General features: G+C 36.8%; 1 protein-coding gene across 2 annotated transcripts in view; it reads right to left on the bottom strand.

Annotated features, from left to right (window-relative positions):
• LOC138705851 (adenylate cyclase type 6) overlaps nt 1-16970 on the bottom strand; it is an 896572-nt gene that overhangs the window by 51049 nt on the left and 828553 nt on the right. For both annotated transcript variants that reach the window (XM_069834532.1, XM_069834533.1), the window contains exons 9-11: nt 16754-16875; nt 13919-14011; nt 6087-6537 (exon numbers count right to left, since the gene is read on the bottom strand). In XM_069834532.1, the coding sequence (XP_069690633.1) occupies nt 6087-6537; nt 13919-14011; nt 16754-16875 (666 nt within the window). The remainder of the gene's footprint in view (nt 1-6086; nt 6538-13918; nt 14012-16753; nt 16876-16970) is intronic.

The raw sequence follows: 16970 nt of genomic DNA, 5'->3' as shown, positions 1-16970 counted from the left end.
TGGTTTTGAAAGATATGTATATTTTGTAGACTTATTTCTCACACAATCCCTGTTTACTATGTTATGTTATGCTTAAACCTAATTGGAATATAGATCGCAGGCTTATGTTTATTTCAGATGGCGGCAGGAAAATAAAATATATGGATCTAACGAAAGATTTTAATATGGAATTGAAAGGAAAATTAAATTTCAATTCTGCATTAGAAGCAAGCTATGTAATTTCATATGAGATAACACATTCTTCCAAATGTTTTTCCGATAGTAAATTTGTTAAAAAAATGTTTAATTAAGGCATCAGCAAGGTTAAAACAAAAACTTAATTTAAATTTAAAGAATACGGCATCAGAAATGTATCATTATCTAAAGGAAAGCATACATTCAGCAGCCTTAGAAGCACTTGAACAGAAGATTTAAATTATAAAAAAAAACAATGAATGGTTTAATCAGGATATCGGTTGACTAGTAGAAGAAAAAAAGAAAGCCAGAATGAAATGGCTATCAGATCACTCAATAACGTCACATACTGAATATGTTGCCTTGAAACATAAAACAAAGGCAGAAGTAAGAAAATAAAAAAAGAAATACTGGGATAATATATGTTAAAATATAGACCATTCGATTGGATATGCTAGATCTACAGAAGCTTGGAGAGTACTACAAAATGTCAGGAAATCAGAAAGAAAGAAAACAAATATTCAGTTAATAAGGCCAGCAGAATGGATACAACACTATAAAGATCTACTTCAAGAAAATATAAATGAGTTTCAATTACAAGATGTAGATGTAGAAGACAAAATTGACACTCCGGAAATAACAGAAGATGATGTAAGAAGAGTTTTGAAAGAAGCTAAAAATGGGAGAGCACCAGGACCAGGAAATATTCAGGCTGAACTTTTAAAATATGGTGGAGAAATATTGGTAACTTTTTTAACTAAACTTTTTTACAAAAATTGAAACTGGAGATCATATTCCAGAAGATTGGAATATATCATATATTACTCCTATTTTTAAGAAAGGTGATAAATAACTGTGCTCCAACTATAGAGGTATAAGTGTTTTAGCTTCAACAGCAAGGATTTTTAGTAAAATCATAAATTTTAAACTCAAAGAGACACTAGGCCGATTAAGAGAGGAACAAAGTGGATTTCGATGTGGAAGGTCATGAATTGATAATATATTCTGTATTAGGCAATTACAAGAGAAGATCGTATTAAAAATGGAGAACTACATATGACTTTCATTGATTTAGAAAAGGCATATGATAGTGTTCCTCGAAAATTATTGTGGACGGCAATGAGAAATATGAATATACATGATAAATGGATTAATATTGTTAGGAGAATGTATAGTAATACAAAAGCCAAAATAAAAATACAGAACAAATTGACAGAGGAAATCAGATTGACTAAAAGCCTTAAGCAAGGATGCAGTTTATCACCAGTTCTTTTTAATATTTATATAGATCAGGCTCTTAACCTTTGGTACAAGAAATGCTCTGAAATGGGTATTCCTATAGAAGGTAAAACACTACATTCATTATTATTCGCCGAAGACCAGGTGATATTTGCGGGGGATGAAGATGATATGATATATATGGTAAATAAACTAATGGAAGAATATAGAAAATGGGGACTAAACATAAATCTACAGAAAACAGAATATATGTGTTTAGGAAAAGATGTGGGTGACCTCATACTTGAAACAGGAAAAATTAAAAAATGTGAATCCTTTAAATATCTTGGATCAATAATCACAAATATAGGTACATGTGAGAGAGACATTCAAAATAAAATTGCTTTGGCAAAAAATGCTACCAAGACTTTGCATGGAAAAATCTGGAATAAAAATATTACAAAAGAAACTAAAATTAAAATCTACAAGAGTATAATACAGAATATTTTATCATATGGAAGTGAAACTTGGTCCATGACAGAACTACAAAAAAACAAAATTAGAACAGTTGAATTCGACTATCTTAGGAGGTATTCAAAAAACAAGACAGGATAAAATTAGAAATGAACTCCTTTGGAAAGAAATGAACGTCCCACATCTGTTGTTAAGAGAATAGAAAATCAAACTTTGAAATAGTATGGACATGTACAAAGAATGGGCAACGAAAGATGGCCAAAAAATATATATCAATGGTCACCCCCAGGAAAAAATAAACGTGGTAGACCAAAATTGAAATGGAAAACCCATGTCAGAGCAATAATGGACGACAGGAACGATAGATATACGTGTATATGGAAACTGAAGACGGCGAACCTATAAGTGGGAAAAAGCCGAAGAAGAAGAAGAAGTTATTGTGTGTTCTGAAAAAACTTGCATACTCTGCATACTCGACCTAACTACATAAATGACGCCATAACTAAAGTTAATGACGACTTGAATTCTATATCCATATGGTCGAAAACGCACGGACTTAATTTAAATGCAAGTAAATCGCAGGCAATCTTAATAGAACATCAAAGATCGAAGTGTGACAAACAAAATTTGCCACCGATAATTGTAAATAATACTACTATTCCATACAGTACGACTGTGAAGAACCTTGGTATTTATATGGATTGTCACCTGGAATGGAATGAACAAGTGAATCACACTTCCAAAAAAATATTTTCCATTATTCACTCATTAAAGCGACTGAAGCACTTTCTTCCTGATAAATTAAAATTAATCCTTGTACAAACACTCGTGATGCCACACTTTGACTACTGCGATATTATATTAAGTAACCTAAATGCAAATTTGAGCAGCAGGCTGCAACGTGTGCACAATGCGTGCGTCCGTTATATTTGTAATATTCGTAAGTATGATCATGTTTCCCCGTCTTTCCAAACTCTGTCTTGGCTAAGGCTAAGCGATCGACGAGCCCTGCATTCTCTTGTTCTCTTATTTCAAATTCTGCGCACCGCTACCCCAATATATTTGGCTTCTCGTTTTCAAAATTTATCCGCATATCATCAGCTAAGTACAAGATCTCATTATAACAATTTACTCGTTATACCCTACCACAAGACATCTTTATATTCTTCATCCTATACAGTTTCAGTTGCTAGAAATTGGAACTCGCTTCCGAGTGATATAAGGGGTTGTTGGACAATTGCTTCATTTAGGTCAAAATTACATAAATTCTTACTTAACAGATGAATTGCTGATTAATATTTGTTACTTATAATGAAACTAACATCTGTCCATTCTTATTATCTTTAATTTCTCTAAATAGATTTACAAAACCTCTAATGGCAATTACATTAATATTCTCATTATAGAAATAGAAATATATATATTCTCCCTGTAACATAGTCCTAGTAAGCTTATATTAAATTAATTTTCATTATTTTACTAGCTATCTCAAATATTAAATTAATTATAATTCATTGAATTAAATTAGCTCATAAATTAAGTTACTACTTTACCTTATAGATTTATCTAAATTTAAATAAATGTGTAGTAAAGATTATTGCTGGAGAACCTTTTAAGTGTAGTGAAAATAATTGTAATTTAAATTTATGTATTGTATTGATTAAGACTGGTTGAGTGGAAGAGAAGGCCTTATGGCCTTAACTCTGCCAGCGAAAATAAAACATTATTATTATTATTATTATTATTATTATTATTATTATTGAATATTTCTCCACTGTTAGATTAGCACGGCTGCACGGTTAACATATTTCGCCACTGCGAGACCGAATCTATGAGAGCGTCTCGGTAAGAGACACACCAGGGCTCGTGAGGAGGGTGGAGATCTTCATTCCCCTCTGTGCTTCCCCTCTTGTGCCCATGGCTGGCATACATGCAGCGGAAAATTACTTCTCCAGCTGAATTTGAGTGCATGGCGGAATTTTCGGCAAAGGATGAAACAATGATATAGAAAAATTGACATTAAGACGCATCAAGCACGGAACTTTCAAGTGGTTCACAACAAAGTCACTGAGGCTTCGGAATTCTTATTTTTTTTTACTCAAACTGATGATCACGTGCTTCTCTCACTTCAATTAGTCGTCTCTATCTAACGGCTATCTTTCGATTTGTTTCTATTAAATTATTATGGCGCAATTTCTTTGCTTGTCTATAAGGTGGATTTAGTTTAGTTGGAAACTTCACTGCAGGTTTTGGTACACTTCCTTTTGTAAGAAAGCAGCTACTATTCATTGCACGAAAGATACAGCGGACAGACTGTCAAGATTAGTGTTGTTGTAAGATGACATGCTAGTTTTATTTAGTCTGCGAGACGCCACAGTCTAAATCTACAGCGTTGCTGGCTTATCTTGTCACTTGAGATTATATGTTCTGTACGCATTAATACTCATTCTGTTTGACTGAGAGGTTCACTACCGTTTTAGCCGAAATGTCATAGTGGATGAAGATTGGCGGACAAATGGAAGTTATAGTGTCGTAATCTGCAAAAGCGTCACATTTTCATCACAGCAACAAGATGTAGTTAAATTTTGTGCTGTATCACAACCGATCCAGTTTAATAGGAAGCTTTGTTACCATAATAATCCTCATAGAAAAATACCTTAAAATGGATACTTATGTTACCATTGGAAGTTTATGTTGCAAGAACATGGTCCTTTGGAAATGGTGTTACCATAGCAACACGCACCCTGATATACCAACGAAATGTCTGTTATCACGATGAAAGAGCATGAGTCGATAAAAGTGACATGAACCTTGGAAGCATGTGTTACCACGATAACACGAAACATGTGTTATCAATATCATGGTAACACGCACCTTAGAAACAAGTGTTACTATGATAACACGAACCATGGAAGAACGTATTATAATGATAACATGAACCATGGAAACACATGTTACCGTAACATGAAGCATGGAAGAACGTATTACCATAACACGAACCATGGAAACATGTGTTACCATGATAACACGAATCATAGACGAATGTATATTATCGTGATAACACGAACCATGGAAATATGTGTTACCGTAACACAAAACATGGAAACATGTGTTAGAATGATAACATGCACCTTGTAAGTATGTGTTATCATGATGAAACGCACCTTGGAAGCATGTGTTACCATGATGACACGATGGAAGCATGTGTTACCTTGATAACATGAACCATGGAAGCATGTGTCACCATATGTTAACACGAACCATGGAAGCATGTGTTGCCTTGATAACACGGACCATGGAAACACTATGTTAATACGAACCATGAAAGAATGTGTTACCTTAATAACACGAACCATGAAAGCATGTGTTAACTTGATAACATGAACCATGGAAGCATGTGTCACCATGTTAACACGAACCATGGAAGCATGTGTTGCCTTGATAACACGGATCATGGAAGCACAATGTTAACACGAACCATGGAAGCATGTATTGCCTTGATAACACGGACCATGGAAGCACAATGTTAATACGAACCATGGAAGCACAATGTTAACACGAATCATGGAAGTATGTGTTATCTTGATAACACGGAGCATGGAAGCATGTGTGACCTTGATAACACGGAGCATGGAAGCATGTGTCACCATGTTAACACGAACCATGGAAGCATGTGTCACCTTGATAACACGGAGCATGGAAGCATGTGTCACCATGTTAACACGAACCATGGAAGCATGTGTCACCTTGATAACACGGAGCATGGAAGCATGTGTCACCATGTTAACACGAACCATGGAAGCATGTGCCACCTTGATAACACGGAGCATGGAAGCATGTGTCACCATGTTAACACGAACTATGGAAGCATGTGTCACCTCGATAACACGGAGCATGGAAGCATGTGTCACTATGTTAACACGAATCATGGAAGTATGGTTACCTTGATAACGCGGACCATGGAAGCACGTGTCGTCATGTTAACACGAATCATGGAAGTATGGTTACCTTGATAACGCGGACCATGGAAGCATGTGTTTCTATGTTAACACGTCTATGTTAACACGAACCATGGAAGCATGTGTTACCTTGATAACACGCATCATGGAAGTATGTGTTACCTTGATAAAACGCACCATGGAAGCATATATGTTACCTTGATAACACACACCATGGAATCACGTGTTACCATAGGAGGTCACGTTGCTGCAGTTACGTACCGCACGGTAGGTGTCCCCCGGCACGATGAGGAAGGTCTCGATGTTGTGGTCGCGCAGGTAGGCGTTGCGCTCGCCCCCACGCCCCGGCTCCACCTCGTAGTCTCCATCCAGGCAGCGCAGCGTCTCTCGCGTCACGTGCACGCGGCCGGGGATGCCCCCGCTCTCCATGTAGTTGGCGAGCGTGACGTCGTTGCTCCACACGTCGAACTGCCACTTCCGCAGACCGAGCACGCCGCAGTGCACGCGCCCCGTGTGGATGCCCACGCGCATGTTCACGTTCACGCCCATCACGTCACGCACCAGTGCGATGGCGTCGATCATGTCCAGTCCCATTTCCACGCAGCAGTGCGCGTGGTCAGGTCTGGGCTCTGGAAGGCCGGACACGCAGTAGTAGCAGTCCCCCAGCAGCTTGATGCGCAGGCAGTGGTGCTCCGCGGCCAGGCGGTCGAACCTGCGGTGCAAGTTCAAGTCTGGCCTGCGGTGAGCGTTTCAACGTGTATGACCACGCGATCACGTGGGCAAGTTATCACAGAAGTGAAAAGGACATCAATAAGCAGGTATTGGCCCTGAGAACCACCTACCAGAGGACCATAAAGGAAACTGTTAACGAGGCACTATGCATTAGAAATGTCATAAATAGAATGAGATCATAATGGACACCCTAACATATGCTTGGTGGACAGAAACTAGGCCATCTATTATCTGTGCATTTCGAATTAGCATCTCAAGGTCAAGTAATGGGCTGCTTTTGCCACGTGTGCTTACGCCAATCCTGGATCATTCTCTTCAATTAAAGTCAGCTGGGACAGCCGAAATTACCAGTGCTTCAATTCACAGTTTTCAGTTCAGTGATTCGTGCGTGGTTTGTACTTTTGTAGCGTTTGGGCTGCCAGTTCGAAATGGACTGATAATAGCATATAATCTGTGGTTATGATAAATCAACTCAGAATATGTGAATTGTTTCAGTTAATTAATCTGAGGCAGAGAATTCAATAAAGACAAAGGACAGTAAGCTTCTAAAACTGATGAAGACTTCAGGGATGTTTAATTAACTCTTATTTTAACCTGGGTTCTTTAAGAACTGTTAGACGCAGACTCTAGTTCTGTTGCATTATGCTCTACTCTAATATTATCTTGTGTACTCATAGGTACACACTGCACATGAAATTGATTCCCTAAGATGTAACGTAATTTTATTTCCAATGTTCGTCACAGAGCTTTGTAATTTGGTTAAGATCTGTATTCAGTTATTCTAAATATGAAAAGTGTAAAATAATTTAAAATTCAAATAAATCTACTGACCTGTTCCATTCTCATTGTTGTTAGGATTATGAATCAACATTATTTACTCGCAATTGAAAGGAGTAGAAGTATTTCTACACGTACTGTATGACTGCAATGCTCTTACTAAGGTGTGACGAGTTGTATACTCTTGTTTTGGTTTATAATGACACAGGCAGATAGAAAGAGAAAGTTTTTCTCACCAAAGATCTGTTTCCACTCCGGATGAAGCACAATGTAACCTCCCATTAAGACAGGACTTTCCGGAAGAAATAAACGCTGTTGTTATACTTTCTTCATAGCTGCTTCGGTCAGAATTGAGGCACTCAGAAGCGAAGTAATATAAGTGACATTTTTTTAAAAAGTGAGATAAGTATATATTCTAAATCTTTAACGTCACTTCTGTTCAGAGAAAAAGTAATATAAGTGCAGTTCCAGTCATTACTGATCCATGTTGGCCTTACACTTGTATTACAATGCATACAGAGTTTTCACTGAGAGGCAAACTATTTCAAGTGCGTTGTTTACATATTATTGTTGCGTTTCTTCTGTGTATGACTAATTCATTTGCCATAATGGAGAGAGGTAATGGATTACATATTCGAAACATCTTCGTGGAAAGGCTGCACACATTGAGCTATACCGACGATACAGTGATCCAATAAGGATAACTTTTGCTAAGTGGAGCAACTTGCAATAGCTAATGAAATTCATCCCATTCATACACCACTCTTTCTTTGACGACCTGAAGCATTAGGATGGGTCTATAATAAGGTCTGCAGAACGTGGAAAAGTGCGTGGAAGAGGAAGTTGAAGGAATATTCGCTGTAGGAGCACTACAGATGCACTTCATGACAGAAACATAGATGTTTCAGCAGAGAGAGATGTGACTTCATTAGATGAGGGTAGTGACGTAATGAACAGCGACTAAGGCTGAATTTCATTTAAAATTTGAAATTTTCTTAGCCCTCTTCTTTCGGAGTACCATAAACCACATCAACTGTTGCCCTAGAAGTCGAATATAATATTCAACCAATCAGACACTATGTATTAAAAAAGGATCTAAAAATACATTCAAAATTTCAAGCCTCATCCAGATCTCAGATGTTCTTCAAACTGTCAGATAATATCCTATGTAATTTCTACAAAATAAACAAGGAAGAAATACCAATCTATAACACAGACACACTCATTGCTAAAACTCTAGTTGTAAATGAAATTCCTCCATGAAATTGGATAATTCCAGAACACTGCCTACAAATTTCAGGAAATCATTTAAAAAATGACCCTCCATACTTTCTTAAGTTAGATGCCATGGAACTACTCTGCAGCACAAATAAGGATTACCTTCAAATTTATACAGATGAATCTCTAAACCCTGATGATGGAACATCAGGAGCAGGGTATTATATTCCAAAATATCAAGAAAATTACTTCATACCATGTTCAGCCTCCTCCAGTCTTGACACTGAATTGCTAGCTATTGATGCTGCTCTTTAGTGTGTTACTCAAATTTCTGAAAGATCTATTTGAATACTTACCGACTCCAAGGGGGCTATATTTAATATAATCAAATATGTACCACACCTATACGCACGCACATAGAATTATTCCAATTCAGAAACAAATAAGTGAACTAAAAAAACTCCAAAAGAAAATAAAATTTCAATGGATCCCTTGTCATTATGGTCTACCTGGAAACGAGAAAGTCGATAACGTTGCGAAACAAGCAACATATTTGCAACCAAGACCTCTTCAAGTGATATCTCTATCCAATGCCTTTACTTCAGTAACGTTTCATTTTATGAACTTATGGATCAACAATTGGCTCTCTTCTGACAAAGGAAAAATTTTACAGTCCGTTAAAAAGAAACCGAATGACCTGAAAATGTACAAAAACTTGCCCAGACATGTTCAAACATTTTTAACAAGAGCCAGAACAGATCACATTGTCACTCAATTGTACCTACACCGATTTCACCTTTCTGATAATCCTACTTGTCTTTGGTGTAATAATCATGATGAAGATCTAGAACACATTCTTCTATACTGTCCATCCATAAACCACAAAAGAAGTAAATTAAAATCATCAGTACCAGTTGGAGAAGACACATCTCTGTAGTATATATTTACTACACCCCAACTCTGGCTACTAACAACAGGCGTCTGTAATAAACACCGATCAAATTACCCCTAATTTACTATGAAAAAGAAGAACTGAAAATACTACAGTGGACTATAGTTGACTTTATGTTGTCAGCAAGCAACTGGATACATTAAGAAGATTGATTGATTGATTGATTCTTTCGGTTATACAGACACATTTTTTGTTATAATATGATAATAAGAAAGCTGAAGGGCTCTTAAGACAGAAATGTTTCAATGTTGTAAGCAATGTCCTTATTCTTGTTTTAAATAATATAAGAATACTGAAAACCCTTGCACTTATATTACTTTTCCACAAAAATATTTTCGTGACAAAATAATACAAGTGACTTTAGGACCCTATTTTACCTAAACTGTTTTAGAATAGATCATTTCTATTTAGAAGTTAAAAAATATAGGTACCAACATATACAACTGTAAATTTACAGCAACATAGTCCTGTAACAGATTTTTAAGTTTCCGTTTCAACTTCAAAGTCACTTATCTCAAAACTTACTAACGTCTTCTGAGTGCCTCAATTATCAATGGTGGCGTCCATACTATGAATTATTTTAGTTTTTGAGTTGGAAATAATAGAATCTAAGCATAATTAATTCGAAAGTGCATATTAGCCTATATCATAGGCCTATTACGTTTTATTTAATATCGGTGGTTTCACTCGTGTTTATTATTTTTCAAACCGGCGGTGTTGGAAAAAAGATAAAGCTTTAGGGCCGTATTCATAGACATTCTTAGCTCGGGCTTCCGGTGGATGATCAGCGAACTAACCTTTTTCGTATTCATAAACCAGTGTTAGCGATATAATATGATACGAATCCCGTACAAGTAACCAGTCGATAGCCGGGGCTAGTTTAGCACGCTCGTAGCACGGGCTAGCGAAATGTCTATGAATAGCACCCTTAAAGTTTTACCGCTCCGCCACTGCTTCATCCAGCGGTCACATATCAGGAGTTCCCCCACTCCCGCCAACATCCTAAGATATTTTCCGAGAGGTTACGCAACGATGCGTGCCGGTATTTCCTTCTCTTTCTAAAAATCCTGTGCCAACATAAACCAATCGGACTTCAACAGGAAGCATGATTTAGAGCTCGTATATTCCATTTCAGATTGTTTCTGTACCTTATACTCATCCGTTGTGTACCTGCCAGTGAAACTCTCGTGTCGCTTACTGGCTAAATAGATATACATAACGATGTTGAATTCCAGGATAAGGAAGAGGAAATGTGGCACTCACACATCGTTAGTAAACCTTTTTCAAGAAGATAGTGGGAAGACTATGGTCACGGATAATTAAGAAATAAATAAAAACAGGATAATATGAGAACAAACTGAATGATACGCTTAATCTGAATTGAAACGCTTAAGAAAATACGAAGCACAAAAGATACAAGAAAAATTAATTTTAAATATCGTTGTTTAAAGTATTTGAAATATGGAATTCTGTCCGGTTGATCATGTACTGTATTCTTCTGCTGTTCTTATTAAAAAGTGAAGGCACACAAAAGCACGTCATAAGTAGTGTATTCCTCCGTAAAATGTCGCTTTTTAGTGGCCTTTACATTCGCGCATTTTTAATAAAGAAGTTGTGTATTTCCCAGTGCAATGCACTAATACAAAATCGCCACACTTGTCACGGACAGATTTTTTCTACGTCCTTTTTACCTGACGTGGTTAATTTTCCTATTTCTTGGAACTCTTTTCGAGTCTTAAAATTGCTGAAACGTAAACACCAGTAAATTCACTTGTAATTCCTATAACATCATCAAACGTGACTTCAGCGTATCTCTCAGCGAACTTATAAAACACATTTAGTATAATATAGGGTGTGGCATTGGGATATGACGGTTTCTATAGGCCCGTTGTGGAACACTCAGGGCGAATTAAAAGAAAACACATTATACTGGAAGTAACCCAGTACAATGCAATTTATTAGTATCTGATTAGGCCTACTTTTTAAAAACTACATTTCGTAAGTAGCCTCCAAAGCAACGAATACAGTCCTGCAATCTGCTATGAAGCTTCTGCATAACTCGTCCCAATAAAACAGGTTCGATGGCACTAATTTCGTTCCTTATGTTTTGTTTCAGCTGGATGATGGTGCGAGGCTTGTTGCGATACACCCTACTTTTGAGATAACCCCATAGAAAGTAAACAGCTGCAGTCAGGTCAGGAGATCTTGGCGGCCAGGCAATGTCTCCAAATCGTGAAATTATTCGTCCTGGAAACAAGTTTCGCAGGCAGTTAATTGAACCATGAGGAGTGTGCGCTGATTAAAAGATTAAAAGTAATTGCTATATTAAACTCGTGTAAAAGCTTGTTTAGTACTGACGGAGGTAGTATTTGTTTGCTGATGTTTTACGGGAACTGTTTAGTACTTTTGCTCGAGATGTTCTCTGTGGAACGCTGTGAGGAATGTACTTCAAAATATAACAATCTTGATCCACTTTGTTCAGATTCCCATAAAAACGCATGATAGAAGTCACGAATATCCTGCATCCCTAGAGTTTCACACGTGAATCTTTGTTTTATGTCCGCACGGCGGCATTCTCAGCAGTGATTTCGAAGAATGATTCCCTTCTGTATCTTTGATAATAACAATTCAATCACTGTTAGTTGGAAAGGTGAAATAATAATGAACAACACATAACAAGTATAGGAAAAGGAGAGTTTGGTTACAAAATTACTTACATGGAAAAGGGAAATCCCGCTGTGCATTGGAAGCTGGAAAGGGAGAATTTTGCAGTTGAACTCGTATTTCTCAACAAAAATATTTTAGAAAAGAGTTGCTTTTGAAAGAAAATATAATCGTTTCTAAGTTCGTGTGTACCAACACTAACACAATCGTATGAAAACAATTTTTTTTTTATTTTGTGGAAAGGGACAGTGTTGCAAATCACCTGCTCATTTCTATTTCATGATACTTCTTCTTTTCTTCTTCTTATGGTTTTTATTTAACGACGCTTTCAACTGCCGAGGTTATATCAGCGTCGCTGGTGTGCCGGAATTTTGTCTCGCAGGAGTTCTTTTACATGCCAGTAAATCTACTGACATGAGCCTGTCGCATTAAAGCACACTTAAATGTTATCGACCTGGGCCAGAATCGAACCCACAACCTCAGGCACAGAAGGCCAGCACTCTACCAACTGCGCCACCCAGGCCGACTCACGATAAATAAAGTTTTATGTTTATCGAATTAGGTTTAATTAAATGGTAACAATATACAGCAATGAGTTCCCAAACTTTCTTCCCCTCATGCTACTTAGTATTTACTTTCGATAACGTTTGCAAACTATGAGTTTTAAATTCCTTTGATTACACGAAATACCGCGCTGAATTTCAAATATTTTCCATGCCTCTCACGTTTCAGATGGCAATGGCGACTCACATTGATTCTTATATATTTAACAATTCCAGTCTGTGAATCTGATTTCCCTCCATGATATGAGCCGTTCAGAGCAAAAGTGGTGTAAGTAAAAATTGGGTAATGAGGTTTAAAGTAAAAATGCTGTAAAATACAACACAAAGTAGCAATTAATATGGTCTTCTTGCTATTCACTGACTACTAATAGTTTAAATAAATTAAATATTAATTGTTACTTTGCGCTGTATTTTACAGAATGTTAATTTAACCCTCATTTCTCATTTTTGACTTACACCACTCTTGCTCTGAACGGCTCATATGGAATTGTAGTAATGGAAAAATGAGAACAACTGGCGTTTGCAAGAACGAAATTTACAATAATGAGGGGTTTGGGGGAAAAATCAGGCAGCTTCAATTTTTTTTTTTTCATTTTTGAGTTATTTATGCATAGAGGACAAAAAGATACGCTTTATCGTTTGGTCGAAGAACCAAGTAGTTCCAAGAATTACATTCACAGCTATAATGCATTTTGGACCTGCCTATTCTGTACATGATTATTGTGTGGCGTTAAGTTTTTCTTCATTATCTCGAAAGATACTGAATTGGAACTGCCTGGTTTTTCCCCAAAACCCCTCAATTGAAGAGTACAGGGAAAAACAAAATCACAATTCTCATAAGGGTGATGTCATCATGTAACTCAGTACGTTCCTGCAAACTTTAGTGTTTTTCTTATCTATACTGGTAAGGGAGAATTATCACAATGGATACAGTAATCCTTTCCTTCATTTTCATTAGGAACAGCAATAAATTTTGCAGTAATTTACTGAATTAGAAGATGACATCACCCTTAAGAGAACTGTGATTTTTGATTGCTTTTCCCTGTACTTTTAAATTATTTTTTTTATAAAGTTAATATATCGGTAATTTATAGACTGGGTTTCTATGACTGTAGTTCGGGAGGAAATGTGTAAAAGGAATTTCGTTAAGTCCAATTTTTGGGATTTACGTACTAGACTGAATTTACCTGGCAAACAGCTCGTTCAGCAAGCGAACCAACTCTTCGGCGGTGCATTGATCTGAGAGACTCGTGAATCCGCAGATGTCGGCAAACAGGATACTGCAACAAGAGCAAGTTGGCAGTATTGGTAAGCGAGAATGCGAGGTTCGACCGCTCGTAGCTAACTCTGTCATGGCTCTACAGATGGCAGTGGTTGTGAGAAGCGAGATGAAGATGAATAGAAACAAAAGACGCTATTCATACACATTCAAATGCAGATTGTGAGAGAAGTGTCGCCACGAGGACAAGGCATGCTGGCCTTCATCATCGGGAACTCATAAACACGTCAGTAGGAATGCGTCTTGTGTATTATGAATAAAATTAATCCTTACTCCTGTGTGAAGCTAAGCTAGTTTACTAACAATAAGCTACATCTCGCATACATTTCACTCTGTACGTAGCTACATAGACAAGAGTAACTTAAAATCCCTCAGACAGAAATCCCCATCTATACTGTTTTCGTTGTAAGAAAAATCCTACTGTAAACATAAGCACGTTGCTGTCATACCCGTGATTGGCTCCCAGTCGAAACACTCACATGACGCAGGAAAACATAGTTCGTATTTGGAAACCATAATCTTGTATTGTTTGGAAATGAAAAATTGAATTCTAATTGTTAAGTACAATGAAACATATGTAAAACGCTAAGTAAAAGGAAAGCTACTTTTATATTTTATTATGTACTATGAACGCGGATCAATACCAACAGTAATATCAAGGTAGTCTGTTCTTGTAACAAGCTGGCGTCACTTGAGCTCGTAGTTGTTCACGTAAGCACGTGGTACTGAAGCATGGGTTCTGCATCCTGGGTGTGTGTGGTTATTAAACATAAGAGTGGAAACCCTCTGAAAAGCGGAGAAAAACAAATAGTCTTAAATGTATATGATAAGTTAAGTGAGTTTTAATTACAGTAATTATAAAGTAAATGTTTCCTAAGCAAACGAATGCATAGTAGTGAGGTTAGGCCTACTTGACGAGGAACGGGAAATGTTTAACATGAAACAGAATGTACAAAAGTAGGCGGGAACATGTACTGAGAATCTATGGCGTCAAACAGCGGCCAATGAAGCCTCACTTCAGCCACGTGCTATTGTTTACATTAGGATTTTTCTTACAGCGAAAAGATTATAGGTCTCAGATTTTGATGACCTAAAAGTTAGTATTGCAACGTAGTTTAGTTAAAGATTAGCAAACATTTCGCCTATCTCAGGCACAACCCTCATTGTCACTGGATATTCCGATGCGGTCTGGTGAACATTGACTCTGAAGTCTATTCACTTATTCTTTTGACAATGAGCTCAAACAGAAAGAAGATTACAGTACGCTCTCCACAAGTAACAAAATCTGTGGCGCGCTGTTTACACAGAAAATGATTAACTTTTTTGAAATACCATGTGTTTAACAAATACATAACACTTAACTAAAGATATACTCACTATCATTTTTAACTTTTAGATCATCAAAATCCGAGCCACAGGCAATAAGTTATATCTCGCATACATTTCACTCTGTAGTTGTGTACATAACAATAACTTAAAATCCCTCAGACGAAATCTCCATGTCCGGTCTGGTTACATGTGTAAACATATATTTCTATATATCTCGAGGAAAACTTAATAGTTTAAGGGGACACTTATGTGAGTTTAAAAACTGCTACAATTTTCATCCAAAATGTATTAATTTTAAACTACATAAACAGGCCTACGGTACTATCATCTGTACAAAGTTTGGTGTCCTCAGGGATAATAGTTCTGAAATTATATTTTTTAAATATATTTTATATTGACGTCACTAAAAAGGTTCCTTGCAACAAAGTTTACAAAATTTTTAGTTCATATTGACTCAAAAGCTTGAAAATAGTCATGGGAATATACATTAATTAGCTTTTTCAGCTCAGTCTAAGTAGAAAGTCACAATACATTTTTAAGTGGATTTTCTTAATTTTTCATCATTATTTCACTATAGTGTCCCCTTAATTATGCAGACAACATTAAATGCAATGTCGCATACAGATTCTTATTATTATACTTCGTCCCGTAATGTCTGACAGGAGAAGTAAACATTGCCGACAGAGGAGGCGAGAAGTATAATTGCTATTCAACCAATGGCAGAGGTCTCATTCCATGCTTGTCTTGAAGTTGGGTGGGGATAGAACGCTTCAGACCGTCAAGTTTAAGACAAGCGTGGAATGAGACCTCTGCCATTGGTTGAATGGCAATTATATCTTGTTACACAGCGAAGAGCAACATAATCTTAAACAGAACGTTCTGTATCTTGTTACAATAAGTTTAAATCTCTGATAGAATTCATTAGGCTTGGTTACACAGTAAGTCCAATATGAGAGGCAGATTCTATCTGGATACACACACAACTATACCGTCGTTGTTCCTGCAATAACTCCTATGTGACATAGTTATCGATTTTCAGATTTTTGCTCTATTAAATAACTTAAATAGTGATACAGCATAATAATAAAATCTCCTATATGTAATTATATATCTTTGTTTCGAAAATGTAAGAATTCACAGTCTCCTATGTACGGCTGACATAGGATGAATAAATGTGTTTTTCCTTCCTCCTGAAAGACTTTATATTTTGCACATAGGAGTTATATGTTTCATATCGGTCTGTGCCTGGTTACACAGACAACAAAACGTTCATTGTCTCAGACAGCTAATTCTGTGATATGTTAATTTCTCATACAGATCGTGTTGTATATTGTTACTGTGTCTAGTGTTGCCTAAAGCAAAATATTAGATCTCATGTTGTTGCCGTGTTGCTTGGTAACGATCGTGTACTCACCTGACGTTCTCATGTCGCTGGATGTAGATTTTGTGGAACATTGTGTCCTTGGGTTTCCCGGCAATATCGGCTTTCATTTCCATGGCGACGTGGCGTGGCAATACAGACAAAAGAAGTCGCTCCTACGAAAAAGGAAAATATATGTAATGAAGGTTTAAGTGCGTAGAGTCAATATTGCAGCAAAACAGTTTGGACAAGGTAGAAAACGGAAAAATAC

Source organism: Periplaneta americana, chromosome 9 (assembly GCF_040183065.1).
Source record: "Periplaneta americana isolate PAMFEO1 chromosome 9, P.americana_PAMFEO1_priV1, whole genome shotgun sequence".
NCBI classification, from domain to species: Eukaryota; Metazoa; Arthropoda; class Insecta; order Blattodea; family Blattidae; genus Periplaneta; species Periplaneta americana.
This window is presented reverse-complemented; position numbering and strand designations above follow the sequence as displayed.